This window comes from Chlorocebus sabaeus, chromosome 25, assembly GCF_047675955.1.
Source record: "Chlorocebus sabaeus isolate Y175 chromosome 25, mChlSab1.0.hap1, whole genome shotgun sequence".
Classification (NCBI taxonomy): Eukaryota; Metazoa; Chordata; class Mammalia; order Primates; family Cercopithecidae; genus Chlorocebus; species Chlorocebus sabaeus.
The window spans coordinates 19,549,594-19,570,072 of NC_132928.1; the positions used below are offsets into that span (position 1 = coordinate 19,549,594).

Sequence of the window (20,479 nt, forward strand, 5' to 3'; positions counted from 1 at the left end):
TCACCACAGCTTGGTTTTGTCTGCTTAGAAAATTTAAACAAGTGGAATTGTTAAGTGGGCATTTTTGAGTCCTACTTCTTTCAATATTAGGTTTGTAAGATCAAACTATTTTATTGCTTGTAGTTGTGGCTCATTCCTTTTCATTTCTGTATAATTCCATTGTGTATAAATATACATACATATACATATATTTATGCATACATACGTATAAATTTCAATTCTACCAATCATAAACATTTGAATTGATTTGGGTTTGCTGTGACTCATTTTGCTATGAACCTTTTTATATAATACATGTCTCTTTGTTTCCCACACGCATGCTGTGCGTGCGTTTCTTCTAAATGTATTTCGAGGAGAACAGCTGGGTTTATGGGGCAAATGTATGTTTAACTTTGGAAGATCATGGCAAATGGTGGAAATAGATAAAGAAAATGTGGTAAATATATGCGGTGGAATACTATGCAGTCTAAAAAAACAAGGAAATTCTGTCATGTGCAACAATATGGATGAACCCGGAGGACATTATGCCAAGTGAAAGAAAGCAGACACGGAAGGACAAATACTGCATGATCTCACTTGTATGTAGAATCTACAAAAGTCAAATTCACAGATGTAGAGTAGAATGGTAGTTACCAGAGGTGGGAGAGAGAAGGGAATGGAGAGGGGCAGGACAGGAAATGGAGAGATACTGCAAAGGGTGCAAAGTTTCAGACAGATGAGGAGTTCTAGAGATCTACCGCATAGCATGGTCACTACAGTCATTAATGATGTGTTGTATATGTCAAAATTTCTAAAAGAATAGACCTTAAATGTTCTCACTACAAAAAAGGTGAAGTGACTGATATGTTAATTAGCTTGATTTAATCATTCCACAATGTATACATATATCAAAACATCACACTGTACCCCATAAACACATACTTTGAATATTCTAATTTATTATAAGAGTAATTTTATCTATTAGTTACTACTATATAGATCTATTTCCTTCACTCAGAAGCATGTCACCACTTTAATGTAAGCTGAATAAAACTTTGTAGTGTTCTGTATATGTATGACCTTATAATTATTGTGAATTACTTTTAGTCTTTCCATAATGAAAATATTAAATAATTTAATCATTTCAGTTTAGCACAGAAGCTTTTAAAAACAGCTTGGATATAAGAAACAGAAATATCCTACAGCAATAACATGAGAAGTAAAAACCATGATATCCACTAAAAAAAGTAGGTCGTCTGAGAAGCAAGCTAAAAAAACTAGAAAATAGTATTTCTATCACCAAAGTAGGTTAGATCTTCATTCTGACTTGGTTGTAACAATGGCATTGCTTCTTTATTATTAAAAATACAGAATAATCACTGATTATCAGGAAGATAGGCTTTGCAAGAAGAAACACCTAACTTAAAGCTATGGGGTTATAAAGGAATTATTCAGCAAAACCCCAGTGCAAAAAATAGAGTGTTAATTGGAATATTACCAGTGAACACAGATTACCTGCTGAAAGGCTAGAATGAAATATACCTACGTACTACAGTTCTTTCCAATTGAGGAGATGCTAGTCCAATGACTGGCTATTTACCGAATTATAACAAAAAGCTATTTTTGAAACATTAGAAGGGTCATGTAATAAAAATAACATAATTATAATGTATTAATATATTGAGGCCTATGATGTTTTCAGAGGTTACTTAGAAATATTCTCCATGCACATTAAGGCTTATTCTCTAGAAGTTACACACATAACTTAGTTTGAGTTACATAGTTAATTCATGTAAAAACGCTGTACTTTTTAAGGCCTGTAATTAGAACTAAACTCTCCCACGTATTTAGTATAAATTGATTAGGTTTTACCACATACATCTAATCTTAACTGTACCAGCATTATTTTTACAAGGCTTAGTATGTACAGTAACAATAAAAACTACTACATTCTAAGACATTTCTCAAAACTGCAGAATGACAATGAAAGCCAATTCCCACTTTTAAAAGCATTCAATTTATCTATATCAAAGAACCTCATAAATTTTTCAAGTTACTCAAATAATCACTATATTTCATATTTACAGTCAATTAGCTGCCAAATTTGTCAAAGTACCCACAAAAGTCAAATAAGCAAATAAGACTATGCACGACCTTTCTTGATATTTGTCCCCTAAATTCTAACCAACAAATAAGACTTCACTGATGTACATGTGGAACTCAAAAGAAATCCCTATTCTTATGAAAATGAACAGTGAACAGAAATACTAAGGATACATAATTTCCAGACAATAAAATAAAATTCAAGAAAACCCTGCTTTTAAAAATACAAAAGAAGAAATACAAAAAAGTCATATAAATTTATTACATTATTGGAAACTGAAATTCAGTGTTCCTTTTTTTTTTTTTTTGAGATGGAGTCTCACTCTGTCACCAGGCTGGAGTACAGTGGCGCAATCTCAGCTCACTGCAACCTCCGCCTCCCAGGTTCAAGCAATTCTCCTGCCTCAGCCTCCCAAGTAGCTGGGACTACAGGTACGTGCAAATGGTGCCTAATTTTTGTATTTTAAGTAGAGACAGGATTTCACTATGTTGCCCAGTATGTTCTCAATCTCTTGACCTCATGATCCACCTGCCTCGGCCTCCCAAAGTGCTGGGATTACAGGCGTGAGCCACCATGCCCAGCCTAGTGTTCCCTTTATCCCCAATCCTTCCTAAGACTGGGAGGAGTGTAAGGAAAAAATATAAATTCTCTAGGTTAAATGTAAATTTTTTAATGTATATGTCTGTTTGGAAGTCAAAGGCTTAAATACTTTTTCAGTTAGAGATAAGTTGAACTTTGTACAAATTTTATGTTTTATTTTCTCTTGAAAAGTAAATCTGAAAAGTTTCCAAAAGAAATGTTAAATTTGTAAGCAGGAGGCAAGAAAGACACTGTAGACATATCTTGATTTAGATGTGGTGGTAATCCAAAAAGTGGTATACTGCTTTTAACAGTGTAATGCACAAGAGGGAATGCTTATTTAGTCACTTAGCCAGTATCTTTGGAAAGAGATTAATCTTCCACTAAAAAAATCACCCCCAAAATGAACTCCTGTATAAATTACAATTTTCCACACATCAAATTTAATTCAAGAAATGAGTACTGAGACAACAGAACATAAGATACTAGAACTCAGAAACACATTTGTCTAGTTCATAATTTTATAGATAAATGGAGACCCCAAAAGTTAAAGTTGTTCAAGGTCACTAGTAAATTGTTAGGGAAAAAAAAAAAAAAAGAACATTATGTTTAATGCATTTTGGAAAGTAAATATTGATTTTTCTTCATTTTTATGAAAAAACTGAAAGTTATGAAATTGTTTTCCAATCCTTTAAGGTAATTTAAATAGAACTGCATAAAAACTATACTTGGAGATAATAGTAGCACTGCTTTTGAAATAATCATCTCAGCAACATGGAAAGGAGAAACAGAAAATGACAAGCTTAGTCAAAGTTACCATCTTTTCCCTCAGGCAAACCCATGTAGGAGCAAAATGTAAACTGGCATAATCCTCTATAATTGGAATAAGGGGTATAAGAGAAAACAGATGTGTGTGGGCACACACGTATGCTGTGATTGTGTGCATGTGTTTGTGTATGAACATACATATGAGTGTCATTGGAAACTGGAATTTTAAAAAAATAAACAAAAGGATCATTACAACATATGTACTTGCCCACATGTTTACAGAAGGAAAATATGTAGTTACATGACAGCCCCATCGAAATACATCCAGGTACAGGCATACCTCAGAGATATCAATGGGTTTGACTTCCAATCACTGCAATAAAGTGTATATCACAATAAAACAAGTCACATAAACTTTTCGGTTTCCCAGTGCAAACAAAAGTTATGTTTACACTAGACTGTAGTCTATTAAGTGTGCAATATCACTGTGTCTTAAAAAATGTATGACCTTAATTTAAAAATAATTTATTGCAAAAAAAAAATAGTAATGATTGTCTAAACCTTCAGCAAGTCCTATCTTTTTGCTGGTGAAGGGTTTTGCCTTGATGTTCATGATTGTGGACCAATCAGGATGATGGCTGATGAAGGTTGGGGTGGTTGTAGCAATTTCTTAAAATTAGACAATGAAGCTTACCACACCGATGGAGTCTTCCTTTCATGGAAGATTTCTCTGTAGCATGCAATGCTGTTTGATAGCATTTTACCCACAATAGAACTTTAAAAACTGGAGTCAATCCTCTCAAACCCTACTGCTTTTTTTTATCAACTAAGTGTATATAATATTCTAAACCCTTTGTCATTTCAACAATGTTCATAGCAGCTTCACCAGTAGATTTCATCTCAGGAAACCACTCTGTTCATCCATATAAGCACCTCCTCATCCATTCAAGTTCTATCATGAGATTTCAGCAATTTAGTCACATATTCAGGCTCCACTTCTAATTCTAGTTCTCTTGCTAGTTTCACCTCATCTGTAGTGGTTTCCCCTACTTAAGTCTTGAGCCTCTCAAAGTCATCCATGATAGTTGGAATCAACTTCTTCCAAACTCCTATTAATGTTGATATTTTGGCCTCCGCAAACGAATCACAAATGTTCCTAATGGCATCTAGAATGATTAATCCTTTCCAGAAAGTTTTCAATTTACTTTGCCAGGTCCATCAAAGGAATCACTATCTATGGCAGCTATAGCCTTACACAATATATTCCCTAAATAATAAAGCTTGAAAGTCTTAACTAATCCTTGATTCATGAGCTACAGAATAAATATTATACTAGCAGGCATGAAAACAATATTCATCTCCTTGTACATCTCCATTAGAGCTCCCGGGTGAGCAGATGCCTTGTCAAAGAGCAGTAACATTTTGAAAGGAATCTTTTTTCTGAGCAGTAGGACTCAACAGCAGACTCAAAATATTCAATAAACCATGCTGTAAACAGATGTTCTGTCATCTAAAACCCCAAAAATTTAGGCTTTGTTGTTCTACTTGTAGAGCACACAGAATACATTTAGCATCCTTCTTAAGACCCCAAGGACTTTCAGAATCGTCAGTGGGCACTGGCTTCCACTTAAAGTCACCAGATGCATCAGCCCCTAACAAGAGAGTCAGTCTGTCCTTTGAAGCTTTGAAGCCAGGCACTGACTTCTCCTCTCTAGCTATGAAACTCTTAGATGGCATCCTCTTCTAATAGAAGGCTGTTTCACCTACAATGAAAATCTGTTGTTTAGTGTAGCCACCTTCATCAATGATCTCAGCTAGATCTTATAGATAACCTGCTACAGCTTCTCCATCAGCATTTGCTGCTTCACTTTATACTTTTATGTTACGGAGATAGCTTCTTTCTAAACGTTGAACTAACCTCTGCTGGCTTCCAACTTTTCTTCTGCAGCTTCTTCACTTTCTCAGCATTCACAGAATTGAAGAGAGTGAGGGCCTTATTCTGAATTAGGCTTTGGCTTTAGGGAATGTTGCGGCTAGTTTGATCTGTCATCCAGACCACTCAAACTTCTCCATATCAGCAATAAGCCTGGTAAGTCTTCCTGTCACTCATGTGTTCACTACAGCAGGTAGCACTGTTAATTTCCTTCAAGAACTTTTTCTTTGCATTCACAACTTCACCTACTGGCATAAAAGGCCTAGCTTTTGGCCAGTCTCAGCTTTTAACATGCCTTTCTTACTAGGATTAATCATTTCTAGCTTTTGATTTAAAGTGAGAGACATGTGACTCTTCCTTTCACTCAACATTTGTAGGGTTATTAATTGTTGTGTCTCAGGGAATAGGGAAGCCTGAGGAAAGGAAGAGAGATTGAGGGAATAACTGGTTGGAGGAACAATCAGAACACACACAACATTTATCAACTAAGTTTGCCATCTTATACTGGCTTGGCTCGTAGCGCCCAAAACAATTACAACAGTAGCATCAAAGATCACTGATCACAGATCACCATAACAAATATAATAATAATGAAAAAGTTTCAAATATTACAAGAATTACCAAAACGTGACACAGAGACACAAGTTGAGCACATGCTGTTGAAAAAATTGTGCCAATAGATTCGTTCAACACAGAGTTGCCACAAACTTTCAATTTGTAAAAAATGCAAATTTGTGAATTTACAATAAAATGAAGCGCAATTTTGTATACCTGCACACAAACATGGAATTAACCCCCCAAATTTAGTTCCTTTAAAAGGATCTAAGAGTCCTTTTCAAAATCAACTATTTTGTCTACCATGTTTATTCTGACCATTAGCCTAAATCACCACAATTTACAGGTTCTACTTATTTCTTCTTGGTCAAACACTGAAAGGCTACCTTAGAAATATTTTAAATTCCATCTCATCTAAAGATTCTTCTCCAAAGCACATGCATCAGTCAGAGCCTTTAAATGATCACCTAACTTACAATTATAAACTCTTTTATAGCTAATCCTCATGCAGACACCTATACTGCACATCATAAGCATGAAACTATTAACGTCACCAACCCCCAACCAACTTAATCCACTTAGACCACAGTCACTAACCTCTAGACATCTTTTAGTTTTGTCCCTAATTAGACCATTCAAGGAATAATACCAATTTTGGTCACCAATTTAAAACACAGGGTTACATAAAGATCATTGCTTCTGAATTGAGTCAGACTTCAATTCTAAAGTGAGCATCACCTGGTACTGTCTTTGCAAACCTGTGCTTGTTACTTAATCTTTGGAGTAAGCAAAAATAATAGCTAAAGTAATTTATAAAATAGTAATAATAACCTCAGGACAGAAAATAGCTTTCATCTTGTATACTAATTCTGATGGATTGGTAGTAGCTGCTAGAGTAGGGGTGGAGGGTAGTGTTGCCAAGGATTCGGAAACCAAGTCCACAACTGGCAGGAAAAAAGATGTCTTAATAAAACAGATGTCTGCTGCAGACAACAGAGGGAGAAGTGGTGCTATTCATGACTGAGAAAATGAATATATGTTGCCTGGCCCGTGGCAAGCACCCAAAAAAAGGTAATTCCCTTGCATTCTTCACCAAGTAGAATATAAAATTCAAAGAAATTCAGGCTCTGGAGATGTTTTCTTCTTTTCTACAGTTATCATTGAATGTCAGACATTCTCCCATGTAAATGTTCCAAAATAAACATTAACTTTCTCATACTTCTTAACCTGTCCTCTTTTTTGAATTTTTTCTTTAAAAAAGAGGGGAAAAAAACCCTCAGGCTTCCAACCCTTTGGGAGTTATCCTCCCAAATTGGAATTCCTTTACTTTTTGCTGTTGCTATGCAATTACTGTAGAGTTAAAATAGTCTGAAAAAGTCAAGTCCTTTCTATACTTTTACAAACTCATTTTATCTATGATACTCCTATTAAATAGCAGCCTATACTTTGAGACACATACTACCCCTCAAGCATCACATAAAATAAACTAGATCTTATTCACAACAATATCTTAGAGCACTTTATAATTTACAAAGCATGCTAAATATGGTATCTCATTTGATCCATATAAGTTCCTATGAATTTATTCAATAGTCTTTTCTAAGAGGTATAAATTTTATCTTATAAAATTAAATTCACTGTTCACAAATTAATCCATTTTTCCAACTTCTGAGCTACTTGTTAATCCAATTCATTTGGTCAATTATGCTTTTGACTGCTAGATACTCATTAACATAACACAATAAAACCTTAAGTATGTGCTCACAAAAAATTCTACTTAAGTGTATTTTCTAGTCAACAGAGAATAAAACATTTTTTTTTTACTTCTGCACCAAATCATTTTTTAAAACTACTCATATGCATTACCGCATTAAGTTCAGAATACTGAAGATAATTTAATATTCATTAAAACTTCTATCCCATGATGGCTCAAAATAATATCTTGAATACCAATTCTAACATAGTCCTAAAAATGTGAAAATAAGAAATTGTTCTGAATACATGTGTGGCTCTTTGAAATTTGTTCGTAAATGCCCAATAACAGCTTCCTGAGTTGTCACTATTTCCCCCTTCTAAAAAAATGGTAAATCAAGTGTTCTAATTTGATAGGGTCCAATTAAGATACTACTATATAGACATACAAAATATGCATATAATCATTTTACTCAAAAGCATGAAATGTTTTATTTATAGTAGTTTGTTCAGTCTTACAATAATCATATATAGGCACTTTCATATTAGGTAGTAATCAACTAGGATTCGGGGAAAAGAATAAAAGGATAAAGTCAGCTAAATGGAAATAAAATTCATGAAAACAATCTATTATACTACCACATATATACTATGCGTGAACATAATATTTTCAAATAAACTGATAATGCAAATAGTATTACTTAAATAACAAACTGTATAAATTAAGCCAGTGTATGGTTCTCTCTGCTTTCCCCATTGGCATGCACTGCTGCATTCTCTTTTTTTTTTTTTTTTTTTTTTGAGACAGAATCTCGCTCTGTTGCCCAGGTTGGAGTGCAGGGGCACGATCTTGGCTCACTGCAACCTCCGTCTCCAGGGTTTAGGTGATTCTCCTGCCTTGGCCTCCCCAGCAGCTGAGACTACAGGCGTGCGCCACTATACCCAGCTAAGTTTTGTATTTTCAGTAGAGACAAGGTTTCACCATGTTGGCCAGGCTGGTCTCAAACTCCTGACTTCAACTGATCCGCCCACCTCGGCCTAACAAAGTGCACTGCTGCAACACAACCTTAAAACAACAAAAAATAAAATACCACTGTGTCTCTAATGTTCCCTAAGTGTTTCTAATTTTCTTTGGTGAGTTAGAAAAGTAACCTTGAATAAACTAAATTATTCAAAAGTAAATCTACTGGGTTTTTTAACTGAGTATTTCAAATGGCTTTTGAAAGTCTAAATTTTGCCTTAGAAATCTTAGAGCCAAAAGAAACCTTAAAGAACATCCCGGCCGGGCGCGGTGGCTCAAGCCTGTAATCCCAGCACTTTGGGAGGCCGAGACGGGTGGATCACGAGGTCAGGAGATCGAGACCATCCTGGCTAACCCGGCGAAACCCCGTCTCTACTAAAAAATACAAAAAACTAGCCGGGCGAGGTGGCGGGCGCCTGTAGTCCCAGCTACTTGGGAGGCTGAGGCCGGAGAATGGCGTGAACCCGGGAGGCGGAGCTTGCAGTGAGCCGAGATCGCGCCACCGCACTCCAGCCTGGGCGACAGAGCGAGACTCCGTCTCAAAAAAGAGAGAGAGAGGGGGAAGAACATCTCAGTATTCTTCTCATTATTTTAAAAATACAATATATGTATGTAGCAAACTATAAGGTACATTATTAATAAAAAGCAAATGCACTATATACACTCACACATATATATACACACACACACAGATTCTCGCTAGTTTAACCGTATTCTACATTTTTTTTTTTTTTTTTTGAGACGGAGTCTTGCTCTGTAGCCCGGGCTGGAGTGCAGTGGCCGGATCTCAGCTCACTGCAAGCTCCGCCTCCCGGGTTCACGCCATTCTCCTGCCTCAGCCTCCCGAGTAGCTGGGACTACAGGCGCCCGCCACCTCGCCCGGCTAGTTTTTTTGTATTTTTAGTAGAGACGGGGTTTCACCGTGTTAGCCAGGATGGTCTCGATCTCCTGACCTCGTGATCCGCCCGTCTCGGCCTCCCTAAGTGCTGGGATTACAGGCTTGAGCCACCGCGCCCGGCCTATTCTACATTTTTTAAAAATGTTACCCAGAGAAGTTAAGTAGTTAAAGTTAGTATAGCAATGTAACAAGTGTTTTTTTTGTTGTTTTTTTTTTTTTTTTTTTAATTCTTTTTTTTGAGACGGAGTCTCGCTCTGTCACCCAGGCTGGAGTGCAGTGGCCGGATCTCGGCTCACAGCAAGCTCCGCCTCCCGGGTTCCCGCCATTCTCCTGCCTTCGCCTCCCGAGTAGCTGGGACTACAGGCGCCGCCACCTCGCCCGGCTAGTTTTTTGTATTTTTTAGTAGAGACGGGGTTTCACCGTGTTAGCCAGGATGGTCTCGATCTCCTGACCTCGTGATCCGCCCGTCTCGGCCTCCCAAAGTGCTGGGAGCTTGCAGAGTCTTCTGATATTCTTATGGAAGAGAAAGAAAAATGTCGACTGGATGAAGGAAGGAAGTTAGATCATTAAAGACCAGCCTTATCTTGAGGTTTTAAGAAACTCAGATTTGCATTTTATAATACGAAGATAACTAGCACTACTTTGGAAAATGAATTGGAAGGAAACTTAACATTGGAAATAAGACTACTTAGGAAATTAATGCAAGTCTCTTAATGAGCGATATGGGCACAAACTAAAGTGAAGACACCAAGCAGCACAAACTGATTTGAATTGTAGACTTGGCAGGACTTTGTTATCAACAGGATGTGGGAGGTGAACTGTAATACAAGGTTGGTGTCCAGGTTTTTAACTCAGATTCCTGGTTACTTAAAAATGCCACTCAGATGGTAAATCTGCACAGAGTGGGGGGTAAATTTTGATGGAGGCTGGATTTGGTGGCTGTGATGACAACTTTGGGACATTCTGAATATACCAAGCTAAACATTTTGGATTGCTGAGGACAACCATATGAAAGTATCCAGCTACTATTTGGAAATATAAGTCAGGAAAATTCTGTGTTAGAAATACGCTTCTGGGTAATGCCATAATTTATGATGACAATGTTCAGAATTCCATGAAACAATGCATAGAAACTTGGTTTCAGTTCATACAAAATACAATTGGCCCCCCATATCCACAGGTTCAGCACCTATGGATTTAACTAACTGTGCATGGAAAACATAGTTAGGCCTACAGTGGTTGTATGTGTACTGAATATGTACAGACTTTTTTTCTTGTCATTATCCCCTAAAGAACTATTTACATAGCATTTACATTATAGTAAGTATTACAAGTAGACTGGAGATGATTTAAAGTATATGAGAGGATGTGCATAAGTTAGATGCAAATATTATGCCATACGATATAAAGACCTTGAGCATTCTCAAATTTTGGTATCTCCAGGGCACCTGGAACCAATCTCCCCCACAGTTACCAAGGGACAACTGTATTCAGGTACCATACAAAACCTAAGGGGTACAAATGAATAAGACATTAACCTCTAGAAATTTACAGTCGGACAGGAAAAACAAATTTGTAAACAAGTGATTACAAAATTGTTCAATGTGTGCAATTACGGCAATGTGTATAAAGCAGACAATGGCAACAGGGGCAAGAATGGAAGCCACTAGAACATTAGGTCAGGTAGATTAAGAGAAGACTGAGAAATATGTAATCAAGAGAGGAGGAAATTTCAAATACAACAAAAAAGAGTCAACACTATCAGATTAACAGAGGCTAATACTAGAAGAATGAATATGCTGGATAGCAATTACATCACTTCATTGGCTAGGCTACAACAATGATTCCCAATCTGGTATTGCCAGACCACTGGGCCAACAGTAAGGATGTATAACTATTCTCAATATTTCAAAATGCCTTTTAAAAATTGTAACTTTACCTAATATAGCCTAACTTCTTTACCACTGACTGGAATTATGTTAGCTCAATGTAGTAACTCTAGCATCTTTTATTTGTCTCTTTTTATTAGTAGTCACACATCTGACTGATAAAAGGAGGAAATTAATGATTACTTAGTAGAAATAATTTTGTGTTATAAAATAGGAGGTTTACACAGAGAAGGAAATAAAAACAATCCTTAGTACTTAAAAGTCTGGACTCAAGGGCTAAAACACTGGGCCACAGCTAATAAGAGTATGCTTAACAGATATTAACGAACTGTTCAGTTCAAAACATTGGTTAGCTAAGTAAAGGGTTGCAGGCACATGCCTTGAGAGTAGTCCAGCTAAAAGAGACTGTGGTTTTAGTTGATTACAGCCTTGCTCTGTGCCAGCATGAAGCTCCAAAAAACCTATTCTAATGTTAAGCTATATTAATAGGATTACACACAAGTGAAGGAGTGGTATAACAGTTTTAATGTATGCTATTCAATAGTATAACCGGAATGAAATGGCCCACTACTATATTCTAAATTTTAAAACATACAACTACAGATCATCCAGAGAAGGGAAGTGGATAATTTTATCTAGAAAACACTCTACAGCTGTCTTCAAATGGCAGAAGGGATATCAGAGAGGAGAGAATAGTGGGCTTTTCATTGCTACAGAAAGCAAAACTAGGATGGGTAGACAGACATTACTGAATGTCAGACATTCGGCCAAATATAAAGACCTTACGAATATAAGAATTACTGCCAAAAACAGTGTTAGACCCATCATCATTGAATGTTTTTATACAAAGGAAAGATGATCCATCTCTTAGCATTCACACTACACTGTAATTGCATGTTTAAAATTATCTGTCTCTCCGAATAGAACATGAACTCTTTGAGGGAAGGGTTATAGTCTTATTTATGTTTTTGGCCTCATGGAATCCAGCAATGAACATTGTGTACGGCTACTGTACAAAAAAAAAAAAAAAAAAAAAAGTCTATTGAATTAATAGGTGAATGAAGAAATTGAATGTTTTAAGAAACACTTCCTTGAAAAAATGAGATGCCCTTTTGGGCCCCTAAATTTTTAAGATTTCCTTAGCACAGAGTCTCAAGCAGAACCCATTCTACTCCATAACACAGCCTAGGGAGGGTGTGCATAATGAATCTATTTTACTATGTGATAAGGAGCACAGTTAGGCTAATTCGAACTGCCATCTTTATCTGAAGTGCTAATATTAATTACAGTTTCTTTGCCAAACTAGAAAAGATATAATTCCTGATCTTTGTATTATGAAACCTTAAGCAAATGCTTCAGTATGAAAATATTTATGACAGTATCTCAAACACAGAGGAATCTCTAGAATGTGAGGATTCAAAAAATCTTATTCTTTAAACATGTTAAGTGGTAGGCAGAGCAAAATCCCATCAGGTGACATGCAAAATTAATCAGTAACACTTAACTGCCAGAAGAAAGAAAGGAAGAACTAAGAAAAAAAGGAGAAAACTGAAAAGATTTTAAGAAATTACAAGTTATAGCATCATATCTGAATGGCATCTGGCTGAAGGATTTTCCTCATGTTCTGCTAAACCTTTCTACCTTCACAGCTTCACAAGAAACTCTACCACAAACTAGTTGGGAAAATAAAGTACACAACATAAATCAGTGGGTTTGGTTTCTTGATTTTTAACCTTTGGTGAAAGGACAGCCAGGGAAACAAACGTTGAAAGTACTGCTCCAGGTAACAGGAATATCATAAATTATAGGTAGATCTTATTCCCACCATTTTAACTAAAGTAGACATTTGAACCTGTCTGAATGCGTGTCTTGCATATAATAGTGCTCCCTCGCTTAAATAAATAAGATAAACGTAAACACATAGCTAAACTCTATTTTGGAGTCCACACGATCTGACAAAAAGCAGTCCCCAGAGATGCATACTACCAGTGATTGGTCACTTAGAAGGGAAACGCTTTAAAAAGTTTTACTTAGGAACACACATTCAATGTAGACAAATAATGATACAGCGATAGGCACCTTGCACAGCTGTACAGATGAATATACACGCACAGGGAAAATTTACAAACTACTTTCACTGTTTGAGTTAATCTAAGAGACAGGGCCTGGAAGATGTAATCTTTCACATAAACATCCTAGACGTGTGAAATTAATTTTCACAATATCTTCCTTAAACATAAGGCAAAATATAGACACTGGGTCCCAGTTACATGTTTCTGGAACAAGAGAAAAATACACTTTCGTGTCAACTACCTTATCCAGGAACTTAATTTTTATTAAGCTGCTTTTCGAAATATGAGCATTGTTGGCACTGTAACACTTCATAGACTGATATTTGCAGGATTCTAAGAATGTGTGCTTGTTGTAAAGACGTATTTACTTCTTTTCATGGAGAAAAACAATTTTGAGTGTTGGGAGGAACAAAACCACTTGAAGAGAAAATTAACCTAACCCCAAATTTCCTGGACACCCTACAACGGCAAACAGAAGGGGAATGACAGAGAGTGTAACCCAGCATCAGCCTGAGTGGGGACAGGGAAGGGTTAGAAAGGGAACAAAAAACTGGACTCTCAGTTTGGCAGGAAGGCGGGTATTGTGAAAGGATGGTTTGCCGCGGCGGGAGCCAGAGAAGAAGGTGCAGCCTGAGCCCCCCGTGGCCCCTCGCTCCTCCCAGACCGTCCCGCGGGGTCTGTAGGGCCTCAGCCCGACCCCCACACCGCGCGGCCGGCAGGAAGCAGCGGCCCGGACGCTGTACCTGCCCGCCAGTCCGCTCTGCCCCGCGTGCGGCCGCCGGGAGGCCGGTGAAACTGCGAAGGCCGGGGCGAGCGAGCCACTGGAGCCCGGCGTCCCAGCGGCGCCGCTCCGCCCACCTGCCTCCCGAGACGCGGCCGGGACCCCCGCGCCTCCTCAGCCGGCTCCAGCCCTCAGGAGACTGCCCCGTCAGCGCCTCGGCCTGCCGGCGCGCCTCCGAGCCCCCCGCCAGCTGGGCGGTCCCCATCCTTGCTCCCCGCTGTCAGCCTCCACTTACCTTCAATCGCCATGATGTGCTCGCCATGGACCGCACCAACTAGATGGCGGGGGCAGCGGGCGCGAGGGCGGGCGGAGGACACGCCGAGTCCGCCAGCGAGAGGGGCGGGGCCCGGCCCGGAGTCGCCCGGCTGCGCGGCCGCAAGGGGCGCCGCGGGCGGGGCGAGGGAGGGGCCCCGAGCACCGCGAGTGCGGGCCGCTGAAGAAATGGAACCTTCCCGGGGCTGCCGCCGCCGCCGCCGGCGGCACGTGACGCCACCCCGCCCCCACCCCACCCCACCCCACCCCACCGCCCCCACCGCACCTCGCGCCTGGATTCGAAACAGGTGCCCGACCCGGAGAGCCACGGGCCCGCGCCCGAGACCCGCCCGAGGCGCGCCGAGCACTTGTGGGGGCCCGGGCCCGAGCTTCCTGGCGCCGGGCGCCCGCCGGTTCCGTAATTGTAGCAAACGGAGTCGATGAAGGAGGAGAGTGGCAAATGATGTGGTCAGGACCAAGGACAGGTCTCCTTGGTTGTAAAGGATTCCCACCCACTAACTCAGATTTGGTAATAGGAAGGTCTGTTTTGGTTTCGTTTGGTTTTATTTTGTTTTGTTTTGCCCGAATCAGCCACATACTTGTCTCAGATCTCCGCTGTGAAGTGGAGGAACAGCTAGTTCGCAAAAAGCAAAGAAGAGAGAGGAATCCTGAGCACAGCAGTTGTCTCTCTCTCTCGCTCTCTCACACACACACACACACTCACCTGCACGCACCCACTTCACCCCTTAGCCTCGCTCTTGATAAGCCTTGCTGGCACACAGAGCTTGGTTTACCTCTTGGAACTAAGAGTTGGAATTTGTCTACACACAGCAAACGCACATTTGAAGCCACACAAAAGTAGGGGTCAGACAGACGTTCTGACAAAGGACCTGGAAAGCATGTCACATGCAGGTTTTTAAAATTTGTAAACCTGTGAGCATTGTCAACAGTCCCAGGCCAACCCTGAGCACAACAACAATTGGCCACTTAGTTTTTACTTAAGATACTTGAACCGCTCAACCATTTACTCAACTCTCAACTTCGTTTAGTAATTTGAGGACCTGGACAATCAACAGCATAAACAACATTGAGAAATAGGGAGTTTAGTGATTCTCCCTTGTGGAGGAAATGCTAATTCCTAGAGCAAAATAGCTATATAGAGACTGACACAAAGAAGAAATATTTTACACTTATGTAAGTGAGGTTGGACTGTAAATCTAGAGCAGAAACTGTCTTCCATTGCTTTTATATAACCTCTCCCTCAGTCGCAGTTTATGCTCAATAGACATTCATCCTTTACCATTTTCGTTAGTTCAGTGAATATCTGTGGAGCCGGCACTGTGCTGAAATCTGGCTACAAGCAAGAATTGTTATTGAGGGATCAAACAAAATACTGTTTTACTCAGAAAACATTAAAATGCCTATACTTTAGGAAAGCTTCATGAGAGAGTTTATGATAGACATCTAGAGGATTCAGGTAAAATGTTTAATGACATTTTCCCCAGGCAGCCTCCCTTAAAATAATCTTGAACTCCAAGACATTGATCTGGACTTGACACCACAATTCTGAGTTTGTGGTTTCTGGCTAGTTCTGAGTAATCCAATTTTTCAAACTTTTAAAGAATTTCATATTGAAAGCCCCAAAAATTTAATCATCCTTTCCTCACCAATTACACAGCTATTAAGTAAATAACCAGATTATGTGAGTTTCCATAACCTAGATTAACATCACTATTATTTGTTCAGGAGACTTATTTGTGTGTGTATGTGTGGTGAACTTGAGTTTCAAACTTGTTGAATACAGGAGTTTAGGCCAAGGCCACTGGGTATTGATGACCTTTCCCTCTGGATTAGAATGCAGAATTCTCCCTACCAACATTGCTTTTAAAAAAAAAAGAAACTATGTTTTCCAAATACTAACTGGAAAATTTCTGAGACTGATGTTGGAAAATATATGGATTTCCTCACCCAAGATTTCATATAGATGCTGAGTTTGCTTAGCAGCCACTTGGAATCAGATTTTTAATTTAGTGTCTTACATATTCTTATTTATAAAGTATGTTGTGGGTTTGATACTTTTAGGGAGTGTCAATTATTTATAATTTGAATGTTTTACATTTTGTTAATTATACACCCTGCCTAATAACAAAAATTGTTCCTAATCTTGACCTTACACTTCCAAAACTGTCTTTAGTCTGTATACCTTTATGTACTTGGGAATGCACAAGAGATTCTTCATTTTTCATTCTTCATTCTTCTTTATAATAAATTATTTGCAAAACAGTTTCCAAACATATAATTCAAGCAATTACCGTCATGTGATGTGGAGATAGTTAGGAGCTCAGTTAGGAAAAGTAGAATAAAAGAAGTCAAGCTGGGCTTAGTGGCTCATGTCTATAACCCCAGCACTTTGGGAGGCTGAAGCAGGCTTGAGCCCAGGAGTCAAGACCAGCCTGGACAACATGGTGAAACCCTGTCTCTACTAAAACTACAAAAAATTGGCCGGGTATAGTGGCACTTGCCTATAGTCCCAGCTACTCAGGAGGCTGAGGTGGAAGGATCACCTTAGCGAGAAGTCAAGGCTGCAGTAAACAGTGATTGCACTAGTGCACTCCAGCTTAGGCAACGCAAGTTAGTCATACTAATTTCCTTTCTTATGTTATAAAATGGAAATGTTTTTGGTATTTTCAGTTTCCAATTAGTTTTTCATAGAGCTATTATTTTCAATGAGAGTTTTATTTCCAGGAGAACCACAAAGCTTATTACCTAGTGATGTGGCCGAAACATCAGCGGAAAAATTGAGCACAGAAGATGAATCATGTGGGAAGAACGACTCAAAAGGGAAGTGAAGAGTAATTTCACCTATATTAGTTAAGTAGTTTTCATGTACCACACAAAATAACCACTATTGATAACAATATCATCTTGATGGGAAAATATGTTCCAAGTTACAAAAATTCCCAATGTGCTTTTAAGAAACAACTCATGTTTAAAATTGGACCTTTCCTTTATTTAATTTAAGCTGTTCAACTGAAAAAGACTAAACCACTAGAAGAATGAAAAAAAAATACTAACCAGCAATTATGTAGTTGCATACATAGAAGTGGAGATTTAACAAGTATCTATACAAAAAAATATGTATTTTGAAAAATTTTAGTAGATCTTATATTATTCAGGCATTTGAGTATTTGAGTTAAGGGAGACTTTTTCTTCAGACAGGGTCTGTCTCTTGTCATCCAGGCTTGAGTGCAGTGGCGTGAACATGACTCACTGCAGCCTCGACCTCCTAAGCTCAAGCAATCCTCCTGCCTCAACCTCCTGTGTAGCTGGGACCACAGGTATGCACCACCACACCTGGCTAACTTTTTTATTTTTTATTTTGTGGAGAGGCAGGGTCTCACTTTGTTGCCCAGGCTGGTGTCAAACTTCTGGGCTCAAGCGATCCTCCTGCCTCGGCCTCCCAAGCTGCTGGGATTACAGGCATGAGCCACTGTGCCCGACCTGAGACAATGTGCCCAGCCAACACTTTTAAACTTTAAGCTTTGTTACCAGTTGTAATTATCTGAAAAGAGGTGGCTGGATTATACAAACCTGGTGAAAAACCAAGTTAAAACCATTAATATTTCTTTTTCTTCATGAATCACAGTGCCATGAAAAGTTACACTCTTAGTTATTCTGATATCTTCGTCTGTTTTTCTAGCACTCATGAAGTTAAACAAAATATGGCAAGTTGTCTTTATAAAATAATACTGTCTTTTAGCAATTGTAAATTAGTTTGTTTAAAATAAATATAATTACCAGAGCTTTGTTGATGTAATTGACTTATTTTGTTTATATTTGTTACATTACAAATTTGAATTATACTTGCCTCTCTAAATCCATACATTCCAACAAGCTAGTGTCTTCAATTAATTGTACATTAGTTAATACTTTTTTGGTTGCAAATGAGAGCAACTCAATTTGAATTAGCTTAAGAAAAGTGGAAAGTTAGTTATAAAGGTGTAAGTACAGAAATGAACCTTGGCCTCACAATCAGCTAGACTTGGAAACCCCAATGCCAGCACCATACCTTCTACCTCTTATCTCTACTTTTGTGCATGTTAGCTTCATTTTGCTTGCTCACCACAGGCTAACTTTGTGCCTATGGCAGAAAACATGACACTTGAAAGATGTCGAGCTTTACAGCTCACAGTTTCTGGCAACTTTCTGGGCTCCAGCTTCATAAAGTCCCCATAAAGTAAAGCATCATTGACTCAACTTAAATGAAATACTCTGTTTCATACCAATCAGGAGGCCAAGTACAAAAATTAGCCCTAGCTTGAGTCAAGTGAATGCCCCTGAACAAAACGTCTGTGGCCAAAATGGCAGGGTCATGGAATACAGCAGCCCCCATGAGACTCATAAAGATGAACTGGGGAAGAAGGAAGATAGTTCCCAGAAGGAGGTTGTTGGGACAGAAAGAAATTTATGCCTAGTGTTCCATTATCAGAACGCTAAGCATGTGGGAGTTATTTATGTCCTACTGCTCAAGGACATCGCCAAGGTCTGATTGCAAAAATTCTAAAAATTGCAACTTCAGGCATAAATGGGTTAAGTAGTAACTACAAAGGTACTGTACTGTCTAGACATCCACCTCATGTCTACCTTCTAACTCTTTTGCAAGCACTTGCCTTTCATCATACTTCCCTACAGTTCCCTTACAGCAGAGCTATCCAAAAGAATTGTCTGCAACAGTTAAAACACTCTATATTTGTGCTGTCCAATACAGTGGCCCCTAGCCACCTGTGCTACTGAGCACTTGAAATGTAGGGAGTGCAACTGAGGAACTGAATTTTTAGTTTTATTTAATTTTAGTCAATTTAAAGTTTAAAAAGTCACATATGGCTATTGTCTGCCATATCAAACAGCATAGACTTAGAGCTACAGAAATGGCATGGTAATGTTCAGGCAGGAAGTAAGAAAGAAGATTATTTAATGAGCACTTGGTGAGATAAACTGTAATGTCTATAGTGGGAAAAGGATAGCAGCAATTTCCCATGTTTGGCAATTCTACCTAATGACCTGACACTGTAAGAAATATATCCATCATGCTATGTGGAGGTAGTTAAAGACGGTGATGGAAAAAAGTAACCAGAAATCAGAATAATTTTGTTTTCTCTTCCATTTCCTCCAGCAAATATTTTCCTCAAGAGTTGTCATTTACTCTACTATAGATAGCACAGTTACAACAGGGAAAAACTAACATGAAATATTCTAGAATTATTTTTGTTCACTTAGATCAAATGGTAGTTTTTTCCTGCCATCTAAAGCTTTAGAAGTAACACAAGCTCTAGCAAAGAAATGGAAGAAAAGAGCAAATAGCATGGACACTAATTTATTATCCTGTGCTTTCCTTCCGTTGTATCTTCTAAGCCTTTCATTCAGGCAGAAGGGCCAACTATACTTTGCTTCCTTTTCCTCTGTAAATATGATATTCTTCCTGTATAATCTGCTATAATTTTCTTATTGCTCACTGAAGTTATTGCTGTTGGCTAGCTGCATAGAGCAGTATGCAGAGGTTTTTCAAAAGAATAATAACACAGCACGATACTGGCCTGTCCAGCTCGTAGGAATGAACAGAACTTTTAAACATATAGACCAATTTAACACAAAATGATCAACAAGTACATGCTTAGTAGGATACAGGCTACTGTAACTAAGTGTTCTTATTCACAACAAAGAAGCGTATTATTTTGTTCTAGGTAGGAGTACTGGACTATATTTAAAACCTTTCTTCACGACTGAGTGTTTCCATGATAATGACAAGTGACATTTGTATGATGACTTTCACTCAGAGGTCAAAAAGTGTGCCACAAACCTTTTACATGACATAAATATGTCACCCACCAGTAAATGCAGCCACCTATCATGTGGAAAATGGAAGCAACTTTTAGAAGCCCTAAAGAATATACATATA

The 20,479-nt window shown here is 38.6% G+C and overlaps 1 protein-coding gene across 6 annotated transcripts in view; it reads right to left on the minus strand.

The window, feature by feature from the left end:
- SYT14 (synaptotagmin 14) overlaps nt 1–14,623 on the minus strand; it is a 234,193-nt gene extending 219,570 nt beyond the window's left edge. For 3 of the 6 annotated variants that reach the window (XM_007988575.3, XM_007988574.3, XM_073011533.1), the window contains exon 1: nt 14,507–14,612. In XM_007988575.3, the coding sequence (XP_007986766.1) occupies nt 14,507–14,519 (13 nt within the window). In that variant the 5' untranslated portion in view covers nt 14,520–14,612. Of the gene's footprint in view, nt 1–14,506 lie in introns of all 6 variants that reach the window. The other 3 variants (XM_007988577.3, XM_037985600.2, XM_037985601.2) reach the window with 2 other exon arrangements.
- Between the last annotated feature and the right edge of the window lie 5,856 nt (nt 14,624–20,479).